Below are 12,353 nucleotides of genomic sequence, written 5' to 3' on the forward strand. Positions count from 1 at the left end.
ACAAAAGTGCCTGCTGAATTTCAAATGGGAGGTGCCTGAAAGAAGGGCTTGTGTGATCCATAGTTCCCTCAATATGAAGGAACAGCTTATAGGAAGGTAAGTAGACAAGATATATGAAAAACCTCACTAATATTATCTAACATGCAGGGAAGAAGGCCAGGCTATGAGATAATTCTTTCAAATAGGTTTGAAAAATGCTGTACATTTTACCTCCCTCCTTCTTAGAAGGTCACACTAAATACCAGCAGGTTAAGGGATCTAAATAGTCTTGCTATCATTATACTTGTTTTATATGGTTTCCTAAAGTTATCTGACACAGAACCTCCTTCTCCCAGGTAGTATTTGAGGAATTTAGTGCTCTGTGGAACACTTATGAGAAAAACTGATGTAATTAATGAATTCTTGTAGAAAATACTTTCCAAATATTAATGGAAAAAACTACATTGATTAGGCCAGGAGGAAAAATAAATTCCCTCTTAAAGTTCACAATTTTAAGACTCCAGTGCAAAAAAAAAAATTAACAATCCCAACAACAACAAAATTCTGACCACTTGGAAATTTATAACTCTTAGATTAAAAAGATATCCAAACTACAATTATAGATTATCTAGTAAATAAATATATTCATAAATCTAGTAAATAAATAAATTTCATATAAACACAGTTATATGAAAACTAAGAGAATGTGGCCAAAGGCAAATTTATATCCACTTTCATTCATTTTTTAAAAAAGATTTTATTTATTTATTTGACAGAGAGAGCACGAGCACAAGCAGGGGGAGCAGGAGAGGGAGAAGCAGGCTCCCTGCTGAGCAGGGAGCCCGATGCGGGGCTCCATCCAGGGACCCTGGGATCGTGACTTGAGCTGAAGGCAGCCGGTTTTTTTTTTTGTTTGTTTGTTTGTTTTATTTTTATTTATTTATTTAATTTATTTTTTTATTCTTATGTTAATCCCCATACATTACATCATTAGTTTTAGATGAAGTGTTCCATGATTCATTTGTGCATAACACCCAGTGCTCCATGCAGAATGTGCCCTCCTCAATACCCACCACCAGTCTAACCCATCCTCCCACCCTCCTCCCCTCCAGAACCCTGTTTGTTTTTCAGAGTCCATCGTCTCTCATGGTTCGTCTCGAAGACAGCCGTTTAACTGACTGAGCCACCCAGGTGCCCCTCATTCATTTTTTTAAAAAAACTTCTTTATTTATTTGAGAGAGAGAGTGTACATGCACATGAGGTGGAGGGACAGAGGGCAAGAGAACCTCAAGCGGATTCCACACTGGGCATGGAGCCCTACTGGTAGCTCAATCTTACGACCCTGAGACCTTGACCAGAGACAAAACCAAGAATCAGACACTTAACCAACTGAGCCACCCAGGTGGCTCTTTCATTCTTTTTTTTTTTTTAAGATTTTTATTTATTTTTTGACAGAGAGAGAGACAGCGAGAGAGGGAACACAAGCAGGGGGAGTGGGAGAGGAAGAAGCAGGCTTCCCTGCTGAGCAAGGAGCCCGATGCGGGGCTTGATCCCAGGACGCTGGGATCATGACCTGAGCCGAAGGCAAACCCTGAACGACTGAGCCACCTAGGCACCCTAGCCACTTTCATTCTTAAACAACAATTGAAATATCTGAAATAACTTTTATCATATCTGGAGAAGGGGGGAGAGAAAATTATATAATGTTATATAATGTAAATATATTATATGAAAATTGATAAATTGTTAAACTAGAAATCAGGAAAAGAATGGAACTAAATGGAACTAAAAAACCGTCAATATGCTACACACCCTAGTTGAGGTAGTCAAAGGAAATAAATGAAGAACTTTAGAAGCTGTGATTGATTATCTATCACCTGCTAACTCTTCCTTCAGGATAAATCTCTTCTACTTCCTTCGCTGAACATCCCTAACTGCACATCTTGAACAGAAGCTGGACTACAAGTATATCCTTACACATGTACCACATCCATACACAGTCTACATACAGAACTCCACAGCCATGCAAGGAGGAGATCCAAATTCAATCTCATTTCACTTCCCCAGAGCTAAACACTACTTGTACAGTGGTTAAGAGTGTGAACCTTGGAGCCATTTTGTCTCCTTGGGAATCCTGGCTCTATCACTTAAGAGCTGTGTAATCTTCAGAAAAATGGGTATGTTTCCTGTCTATTAGTATGCTCAAAATAGAACTATATAAAAAATAGTACCTACTTCACTTTAAGAATTACTATATTATAAGAGTTAATTCACATAAAGTGCTTAGAACACTGACAGACAATAAGCACTCGATAAACACTGGCTACTGCTGTTGATATATGTTCATTTTCTTTGTAGTTTCAAAAATTGTTCCTGTTTCCTCCAGTCTAATAGCATGCAAATTTTAAATCTTTACACCAGATCTATTACACCAGATATTGGCATTACATTTTAACAATATTTTTAAGATTTTTTTTTTCTCTACAAATATTGAAAACCAACTATAAGGTATAACCTTCCCCCTCTCCCACCATGTGATGTACAAAACTTCCTCAGAACTCATAAGATTAGTGAGATTCAAACTGGTAATTTTTGTTTTTATATTACACCTTTTCTATTTAAAAAACCCTTTCATAAAATCTGAATTACACTTCACAATTACATTAAGAATTACTTGGACAACAATAAAATTTATGTGTGTTCTATTCCCCTGGTTCCTTTTTGTTTATATAAAATCCTATATGATGTGGCGCCCAGGCGGCTCAGTCGTTAAGCGTCTGCCTTCGGCTCAGGTCATGATCCCAGAGTCCTGGGATCGAGCCCTGCGTCAGGCTTCTTGCTCAGCAGGGAGCCTGCTTCTCCCTCTCCCTGCCGCTCCCCCTGCTTGTGTGCTCTCTCTCTCTGTCAAATAAATAAATAAAATCTTTAAACAAACAAACAAAAAAAGGTAATTTATGTGTAAGTGATATAGAGCTGCAAAATAAATGAATACTTATTTCTGGAGGTTATTCTAAAATTGGCATAAAGTTAGAGTTCATTTTTTGTTTTTTAAGATTTTATTTATTTGACAGAGAGAGCGAGTGAGAGAAAACACGAGCAAGGAGAGGCAGAAGGAGAGAGAGAAGCAGACTCCCCACTGAACAGGCAGCCTGATGTGGGGCTCGATCCCAGGACCAATATTATGAACCTGAGCCAGAATCAGGAGGTGGCTGCTTAACCGACTGAGCCACCCAGGTGCCCCAAGTTTATATGGTTTAATAACAGTATATTCCTACTCCTTTACCTGTGAGTCCTGAAAAAAATCAACAATAAGGATAAAATCAATTAATTCTGAGTAAGAGATAAAAGGTAATAAAGAATAAGGAATTAACTAAATTTAAAGGGAAAATAGCCCTTGTTTTAGAAAAAGTATGCTATCAGTGTACGCAGTTTTTAACATCCTAGCAACCTAAATGTATAGGAAAAGAAAAACCATAGCTGTCATATCATACTGTAATATAGAAAGACACATACTACACTATTAGGTGAAACTTTTTTCTGGCCTTCAGTGGCAAAATATCACATGAACTATATACTAAGTAAGTATCTGAAATTTTGATTTGTTTTTCAAAGGAAGTCAAATTTTACAAATGTATTTTTGGATGAAATTACTTAAATTAGGTATGTTTTCAGTCAGTTGGCCCAAGGGATGTTTTTTAACGATAGGGAAATAAAACTTTAAAACATTAGCACCCACAACATCCTTTGCCCAACCCACTTCAGTTTCATACAGAAAAGATATGTATGAATTATTTTTCATATATTAAGACAATTATTTTAACGATTCTATTTTAATGTTCTATCTTGGTATTCCTGAGATTACACTCCTAGAAACTGTTTGGTTCAATAGTCTACTTTTTAAATCCTATCATGTGAATTACAAATTGTTTTGACCATAGTAGAATTGCTATTTCCTTGAAGTAGTAAATTGGAAGAACTGGTACTGAAAACCTGCCGTTCAGGGCAGTTAAGTATTATCTTGAGTAAGGTCTCCAAATAACAGTCTGGTTATGTTACCATGGCAGCATTTCCTTTCACTGGGTCTGTTCACAAACTATCAGTAACAAGAGATAAAATTATGTATTTGCTAACATTATGTTTTAGAGTCTTCAGCAAAGAGGAATTTATTTTAAACTAATTCTCACTTAAAAACCTTGCCCCTTTATTATTGTGCTTAGATGACAGAACACAAATAATAAAGAGTTTCAGACGTTAAATATTGTTTTAAACTAAATTTGCCTATAACAAAATAAACCTGTGCAATGGAAACAGGAAATGTGCACTCTCTCATTTATTTTGCATTTTGGAACTATAAGGCTTCTGGACTTAACTTGGTAGAGAACCACAGAAGGTTTTGAAGAAATAAGGAATATACTAAGAAATGAACTTTAAAAAGATCTTAATGTTAGTTGTAAAGAATAGTTTGGGAGAAAAGGCAATGTTCACTATTCCTGAGATGTTTTTATGTACTTGCCTTGTACATTTTAATAGTTTCCTCCCCTGATTATCTTTTCTGTGGTTTTTAGAATGACTGAATTAAAAAGAATTAACTAATCAAAAAAGGCATTCATAAGTCCTGTTTATAGTTTAAAGCATGAACTTTTATAGTGGTTGGCATGACTTCTTTTCCTGGGATTCAGCTATTGAAGCGAGTCATCACTATGCAAACATAAAGACTAAAACCAGGCAAAATTTCTTTTTTTTTTTTTTAAAGATTTTATCCATTTCACAGAGACAGCGAGAGAGGGAACACAAGCAGGGGGAGTGGGGGAGGGAGAAGCAGGCTTCCCGCTGAGCAGGGAGCCCGATGCGGGGCTCTATCCCAGGACCCTGGGACCACGACCCGAGCCGAAGGCAGACGCCCAACGACTGAGCCACCCAGGCACCTCTAAACCAGGCAAAATTTCTAATTTTGTGTTTCCCAGCTCAAGTCAGTGTCTTAGTTTGGCTTTATAAAAATTTAGAGAAGTAGATATAAGACCTGGATGTTTAAATATTTAAAACATGAAACCCAAACCAAAATAAACCAAAAAAAGACCATGTCTAACTTTTATAACTTTAAAATACCGAGGCAAATAAATACCAAGCCAAGATTTTTAGACCTATCTATTGAGAGTATTAACTACAGTATGGATGATAGGGGGGGAAATCTAATCAGAAGCTATCCAGGTGGCTGGGTATCATCATCACTTTGTAGTTTGACCCAGACCTTGCCATCTTGCCATTTTTTTGAGATTATCATCTATAGATAAGAGATATTCATCAGAAAAGTGCTGGCAAGGCTGCCAAATTCAATTCCAACATTTATTGGATGTAAGTATAACTTACTTGCCTTCTGAAGATTATAAGAGAAGTACTGTTATTTTGAAACACTGATTTCAGAAGTATTTCATAAATTAAAAAAAAAAAAAATCCACAAGCAACCCCAATCCTACCTGAATGTATCACTTTCTGTCCAAACTTCAGAAATTTAAGCAGAGTGGCTATTGATTTTTGTGAAGACCATCTCCTGCCAGTTTCTTTCCTCCTACCCTGACCTGTTGTAATAGCTTACTAATTTTTATCCCAGTATTTACAATTTCTATATTTATCCTCATATTTTTTATTATCTCATAAGAGGATTTCTTTCTCTTTATCACACTGTCCCCGGACTCTGGACTGTAGCTTTCTTGTTTGCTAGCTCTCACTTCCTTAACTTTTTTCTTTCTCTGAGCATTCAAAATGCTCAGGTTAATTATGTAAATAATGCACACATTTAAAAATTAAGGATAAAAACAAATCCCTTTTGATCACTACCACAAATCCAACTACACTGCACATATTATTCTGCAATTTTTATTACAAATACCACAGTGGATATATATCTCCTTGTATGCAAGTATGAATCTTACTCTAGGGGAGAAATCAGAATCTAATCCACTAGATCAAAAGATATGCACATTTCTAATTTTAATAATTGTAGCCAAGTTGCCCTCAAAAATGGTTGTACTAATTTACACTCCTATGAGTGGTATGAAAATATTGGTATTATTTCCCCTATCCTTATCTAAATTGATACTATCATTTAAAATTTTTGCATTCTAATGGGGTACAACTGTTTTTGTGGGTTCTTTTAGTTTGTATGTCCCTGATTACTAGTGAGGATAAATATCTCTGCATGCTTATTGGCTATTTGTATTTCCTCCTCTGTTAACTGCCTATTCATATTCTTACCCATTTCTTAATTAGTTTTCTTTTTCTTATTGAATTAGATTAATTCTTTACACACAGTGGCGTACTGCTCATTATAAACATCTCCTATCAACTTCACATTTAATGACAGAATGTTGGTAGTTTGAAACTGGCCATGATGGAAATATTTATACCTTGAGAATTTACAAAAGCTATATCCCCATCCCTACTCAATCCCCATCCCACATATACCAGCACACCATATTTTGAATCCTCATCTGTTGGCTCTTAGTTGTCTCAATCACTTCTTCTTAACCAATCATTTAAGATTTCTGCAACATTTGATACTGTTGCTCATTCACACTTAAATTTACCCTCCTTTGCTTCCACTACAATATACTTTTCCTAGATTTTTCTACTGCAAATCAGTGCTGATGACTTCCAAATTTAGAGCTTTAATCCCACATTACCACTACTCCTGTATATTTCTAAGTACCTAACAGACAGTTCTCCTTTTATGTCCCACCATAAGCATAAACACAATAGGTCTAAAACTAGAAAATAATTAAGTGATATAATTCAAAATAAAATCCAACAATACATGTTGGAAAGAACATATCCAACATTCCTAAAACTTTAGTCATCTGAAAGGAAAGTTTGAGGCTGGGGGAATCTGCTTCCAAGATGGCTTATTCACACAACTGTTGGCAGAAGGCCACATTTCCTTGACACATAGGCCTCTCCATAAGGCTGCTTAAATATGATATGGCATCTGGCTTCCCCTATAGCTAGTTATCCAAGAGCCCAAGATGGAAACTATAGTACCTTTTATCACCTAGCCTCAAAAGGCATGATCCATCATTTCCACAATATCCTCTTGGTTACACAGGTCAGCCCTATTCATTACTGAAGGGAACTCTACAAGGGCAAGAACAGTGGAAGGTAGGGTTCATTTGGGGGCCTCTTGGAGGCTGTCTATGACAGACATTGAACCTTTGAAATTACTGAGGCTTTTTTAATGGCCTAACACATAGTTGGTCTTCATAAATATTCCATGTGTAGTAGACAATGTGTTAGATAGCAATATGTTACAAAAGATAACTAATACAACCTCCTTAAGTTAGCTGTAAGATGATGATAGATGACGATATATCCTAATGTCTTGCTACTCATGGACTAATGGCACCAGGATCAATGGGGAGCCTGTTAGAAAAGAAAGAGTCTCACTCTCCACCACAGATTTGCTGAATCAGAATCTGTATTTTAACAAGATCCCCAGATATCAGTGAATACACTTAAGTTTGAACAGCACTATCTTAGAAAAATCCTTCAGTCACTTAAAAACATAATTACTTGCTCTTCATTTTTATTCAAAATAAGAATAGGAGAGTTCTGCTACCATTTGGGAGTATAGGAAGCCATTAGAGAACACAGTTACCAGCCTAACAAGAAAAAAACCAAATAATCCACGAAATCATAATTTTTTATGAGCTCATCTGAGAGCTAAGACCATAAGACAACTGAAAGAACTGAATTCTAAAGTGTGACAGGACCTTGTTAGGAGAGATGGAACATATGAACTGTTTTACCTTTGGGAGAGCACAGAAAAAGTGGCAGTCATAAAATAAGGTTAAAAAAAAAAAGACTCAAATTTTAACAAATTGTTAAAAGCAGGGGCACCTGGGTGGCTCAGTCAGTTAAGCGTATGCCTTCATCCCAGGGTCCTGGGATAGAGCCCTGAGTCAGGCTCCTTGCTCAGTGGGGAGCCTGCTTCTCCCTCTCCTCCCTGCTCGTGCTCTCTCTCACTCTCTCTGTCTGTGTCTCTCTCTCTCAAATAAATAAATAAAATGTTTAAACAACAACAAATTCTTAAAAGCCAAGTGTGAGCCAGCAAGATAATTTAGTATCCTTGGCATTTCCAGACAGAAGGGTCTGCATCTACTAGCCAGCATTTTTCTACAGGCCTCCATCCAGTGCTCCATAGAAAGACTTTAGACAGGGCAGGAGACCTAAGAGAGACACACTTGGAGATGGTGATGGATGTGCAGAACATACTAAGGCTTAAGGCTGGAACAAGGATATCAGGCAAATCTCATCCATATTCCAGACTTTAAATGACCATAAGATGAGATCAGGTGTCACTGTGGGACAGTCACACAACCTGGTTACATGCTGGACAAAGCTCCACTATGAAGCAAAAGCTGTCTGCCACTGAAAGAGAGGCAAACACCCTCCTCACCCCACTCCCAGGTAAAGGATGGCTACTGCTGGGGAAAAATACAACACTCAACTATCCTCACACTTTACTGACACTAGGCAATGGCCATGTGTCATTAGGTAATAGGCAGGAAATTTGCTCATGCCCAGATGATACAAAGCAGAGATCTGCTGCCCCTGAGAAAGGAAATGGTAACTTACTTGTACCCAGGACCTCCCATTGATACTAGGCAGAGTTTATCTACCTTGAAGGGAATAAGCAAGAAATTGGCCTGAGCTCTGGAGCAATGCTGTCCAATAGAACTTTCTACAATGACAGAAAGATCATATATCTATACTGTCCAATATGCCAACCACTAGCCACATGTAGATAACTGGCTACTGATGATTACAGCTCTAGACTCCACTCTGAGTAGATGGAAGAGACCGTCTCCTCCACGGGAAGGCAAGGAAAGTCCTACTTTTGAGACAAAGGCATACAAAGCCTGCTTAATACTAAAACTAGAGCAGAAGAATCAAGAAACTCCTGCTCCCATCCCAAGAGCCTCATACTAAGTAAAAAGCAATTGCTATGGGAGGGGCAAGAGCACAGAGAGAAATATCTAACTCCCTTCCTGCCTCCAAATATATCACAAGCTGAAAGATGAAGGTAAGGCAGAAATGCTGAGAAAAATCATCTGACACTCCAGGACTCACATTAAGCACAAAGTAATAGCAGTCCATCTCTGTATGAATTTGAAGCCTGTGGTACTCAGAAGGTAATTATGACAAGCACAAAACCTAAACCTAGACCAATTATTACCTAGATTGACCAATACCTGTTTCATGCTAACAATCTGACAGAAGTAGAGGCATGTTTCTCTTACAAACAATGTTTGACATTTAATCCAAAATTAAGAAACACACACAAAAACAGGAGATAAAACAGTCAACAAAATCAGACGCAAAGATGGACCAGAAGATATACCATATCTATAATTAATATGTTTATGGATCTGGTGGGAAATTTTAGCAAAAAGATGGAAACTACTTTTAAAAAGGCAAATGAAGGGCAACCCTCTTGAGTTCCCTCCCTCTTCGGGAGCTTTGTACATAATTTTACTACTGCTCAATAAACCTTGCTCTGCTGCCAAAAAAAGGGGGGGGGCGGGCAAATGAAAATGCGAGAAATGATAAATAGGAAGAAGTTCTTTATCAGATTTATCGACAGAATGAACACAACAGAGGGAAGACTAAACCTATAAAAGACTGAAAGAAATGATCCAAACTGAAACAAAGAGAGAAAAGAGTAGAAACTAGGGCAGAGGAAATAAGAGGTGAGACAATAGCAAATGGTCTAACATATTTTTACTTGGAGTGCGAGAAGTGGGAAGTGAGCCACAGAAATATTTGAAGAGATAATGAACAAAACTTTTCTAAATTTAATAAATGACAACAAATCACAGATCCAAGAACCTCTGAAAAACCAAAGCAGAATAAAAATAAAGAAAAACACACCTAGGCGCACCACAGTCAAACTGCTTAAAAGTAGTGATATAAAGAGAAGTCATAGAAGTCAGACAGGAAAAAAAAAGAAAGAAAGAAAGAAAGAAAAGAAACATTATAGAGGAATAAAGATAAGAATGACAGCAGACTTCTTATCAGACATTATATAAGCCAGAACATGAGAGAAACATCTTTTTTATTTATTTATTTTTTATTTTTATTTATTTATTCATGAGAGACAGAGAGAGAGAGAGGCAGAGGGAGAAGCAGGCTTCCCGCTGAGCAGAGAGCCCGATGCGGGACTCGATCCCAGGACCCTGGGATCATGACCTGAGCTGAAGGCAAACGCTTAACCATCTGAGCCACCCAGGCGCCCGAGAGAAACATCTTTAAAATCCTTCAAGAAAAAAAAAAACAACTTCTTAACCTCCACAAAAAGATTCTTATAAATTCATTGCCAGATTTGAACTATAAGAAATGTTAAATAAACTTATCAAAAAAAAAAAAAAGGAATTGATCCTGATAAGCATCATGATTTTAGTCAACTTTTTCTGTGAAAAGCCATATAAGTGGTGTAATAGTATAATGGTGATAAATTAAAGATATATATTGAAAAGTGTATAGCAACCTTCACTGCCACCAGCAGCCCCCAAAAAGAGAATAGCTCATAAGCCAATAGTAGAGATAAAACTGAATCATAAAAAAATACTCAATCCTTAAAAAGACAGGAAAAGTGGGAGAAAAGAATAGAGCAAATAGAAAACAGCATGATGATAGATTTATAGCCAACCATATCAATTACATTAATATAAATGGTCTACATTCCAATTATAAGACAGACTGTCATACTGAGTAAATAAGTAACACATATTGATACAGTGACAGAACACTACAGAAACTAAGAATAGAAAATTAGAACATTAGAAAACTAATTTATGTCCTATAGTAGACTGAAATTGTTAGATTTATATCAATATTTAAGAAATTTAAAAACATCTCAATGAAAGCAAATGATGAATATAATTAAGCTAAAACTGAAGTAATTATGAGTTGACTACTTTTTGTCTTCCTTTAGTTTCCCCATATTTTAAGGTCTTGATGTTAATTCTCCCCCACCTCCCCAAATACAGCAATGTTCATTAACACTGACCTTGCCATGGCTTCTTTCCACTTTCTGAAAACATTTATTCAGGGACAGATTATGTCGAACAGAATTCTTCCAGCCTGTTGGTGCAGTAGCAAAATATGGGAAGCGATCCAAAATCCAGCTATAAATTTCTTTGACAGGCAAACATTTATTTGGAGAGTGTTCAATGGCCATGTAAATGAGAAGACTAAAGGAATATGGGGGCTTTGCAGTTGCTGATTTTTTTTCTGGGTTCTGATAGCAAGATGGTCCTAAGGATGGCACATCATCTCCCTCTATGTCATACAATGGACTAACAATTGGAAGACCCTCACTTCCAAAGCTGAAGTTTGTTAGAAGATTAGTACTTTCATGAAGCCAGTTCAAGTTTGTGAGTTCATCATCTGCTGACTCACTGTCCACTAGAGTGGCCTTTGGCCTGGCAGCATCAACAGCTTCAGGCAAGCTTCCCATTTTGTAAATCTGGCTTAATCCTGCAACCTTTTCAGCTCCTGGAGTTTCAGCTCTCTTTTCTGGAGTCATTCCAATTACTGGACCCATTTATTCTTACAGTTTCTGCAATAAAGAAAACAATTGTCAATCAATATAATACTTAAGATTCGTAAGCTCATGGAAAAAGAAAATACATATTTAAATACCACCAAATCAGAAATTTTGCAATTATCCCACATAATATTTAAGCACAATATTTGTACAACAAAGACATTAAAGGTTACAAAACAAGGAAGAGAACTTATTTCATATTACTCAAAATAGCTGTAAATAAAATACAGAATTATAACACCATATGTATGAGTGATATTAATAAAAGTAAATAATATATTTTGAATACTTAATAAAGTCCTGAGCCTACAGTTACAGCCTAATAAGTAATGGTTATTATTAAAAATAAGCAGACTTTCTTTGAATTATAAGACTTTATAATCCATGCATTTTAAGGATCTATGACCTTTCTCATATAGAAAATAACCAAATTTAAATTTAATCAATTTAAATTCAAATAAATATTTATTTAATAAATTTAAATTAAACATTAAGCAAAATTTAAAATATTGCTTAAACAATAACTCTAAACAAACCCTTTCCTCAAATCTGAAATATTTACTATAGAGATAAATAATTTCTAACATTTTTATAGATTATACTAAAACAGTAACATTTCTTATTCACTAAATTCATTATCAGCAAAATTATTACTTACTGTAAATTTATTCTTATTACATTCAATATTTTAACTGAATTCTGTATCATCTCATCAAGTACTGACACTGAAAGGCTGGCATTCTCTAAGTAAAATTTGAATTATCACTGTATT

At 36.1% G+C, this 12,353-nt stretch overlaps 1 protein-coding gene across 2 annotated transcripts in view; it reads right to left on the bottom strand.

The window, feature by feature from the left end:
- FOXN2 (forkhead box N2) overlaps nucleotides 1–12,353 on the bottom strand; it is a 66,753-nt gene that overhangs the window by 15,652 nt on the left and 38,748 nt on the right. For both annotated transcript variants that reach the window (XM_045885041.3, XM_045885040.3), the window contains exon 2: nucleotides 11,042–11,593. In XM_045885041.3, the coding sequence (XP_045740997.1) occupies nucleotides 11,042–11,578 (537 nt within the window). In that variant the 5' untranslated portion in view covers nucleotides 11,579–11,593. The remainder of the gene's footprint in view (nucleotides 1–11,041; nucleotides 11,594–12,353) is intronic.

The sequence above is a fragment of the Mirounga angustirostris genome, unplaced genomic scaffold, assembly GCF_029215605.1.
Source record: "Mirounga angustirostris isolate CCGP_5_RB_7025 unplaced genomic scaffold, mMirAng1.0.hap1 SCAF_10, whole genome shotgun sequence".
In the NCBI taxonomy this organism is placed as follows: Eukaryota; Metazoa; Chordata; class Mammalia; order Carnivora; family Phocidae; genus Mirounga; species Mirounga angustirostris.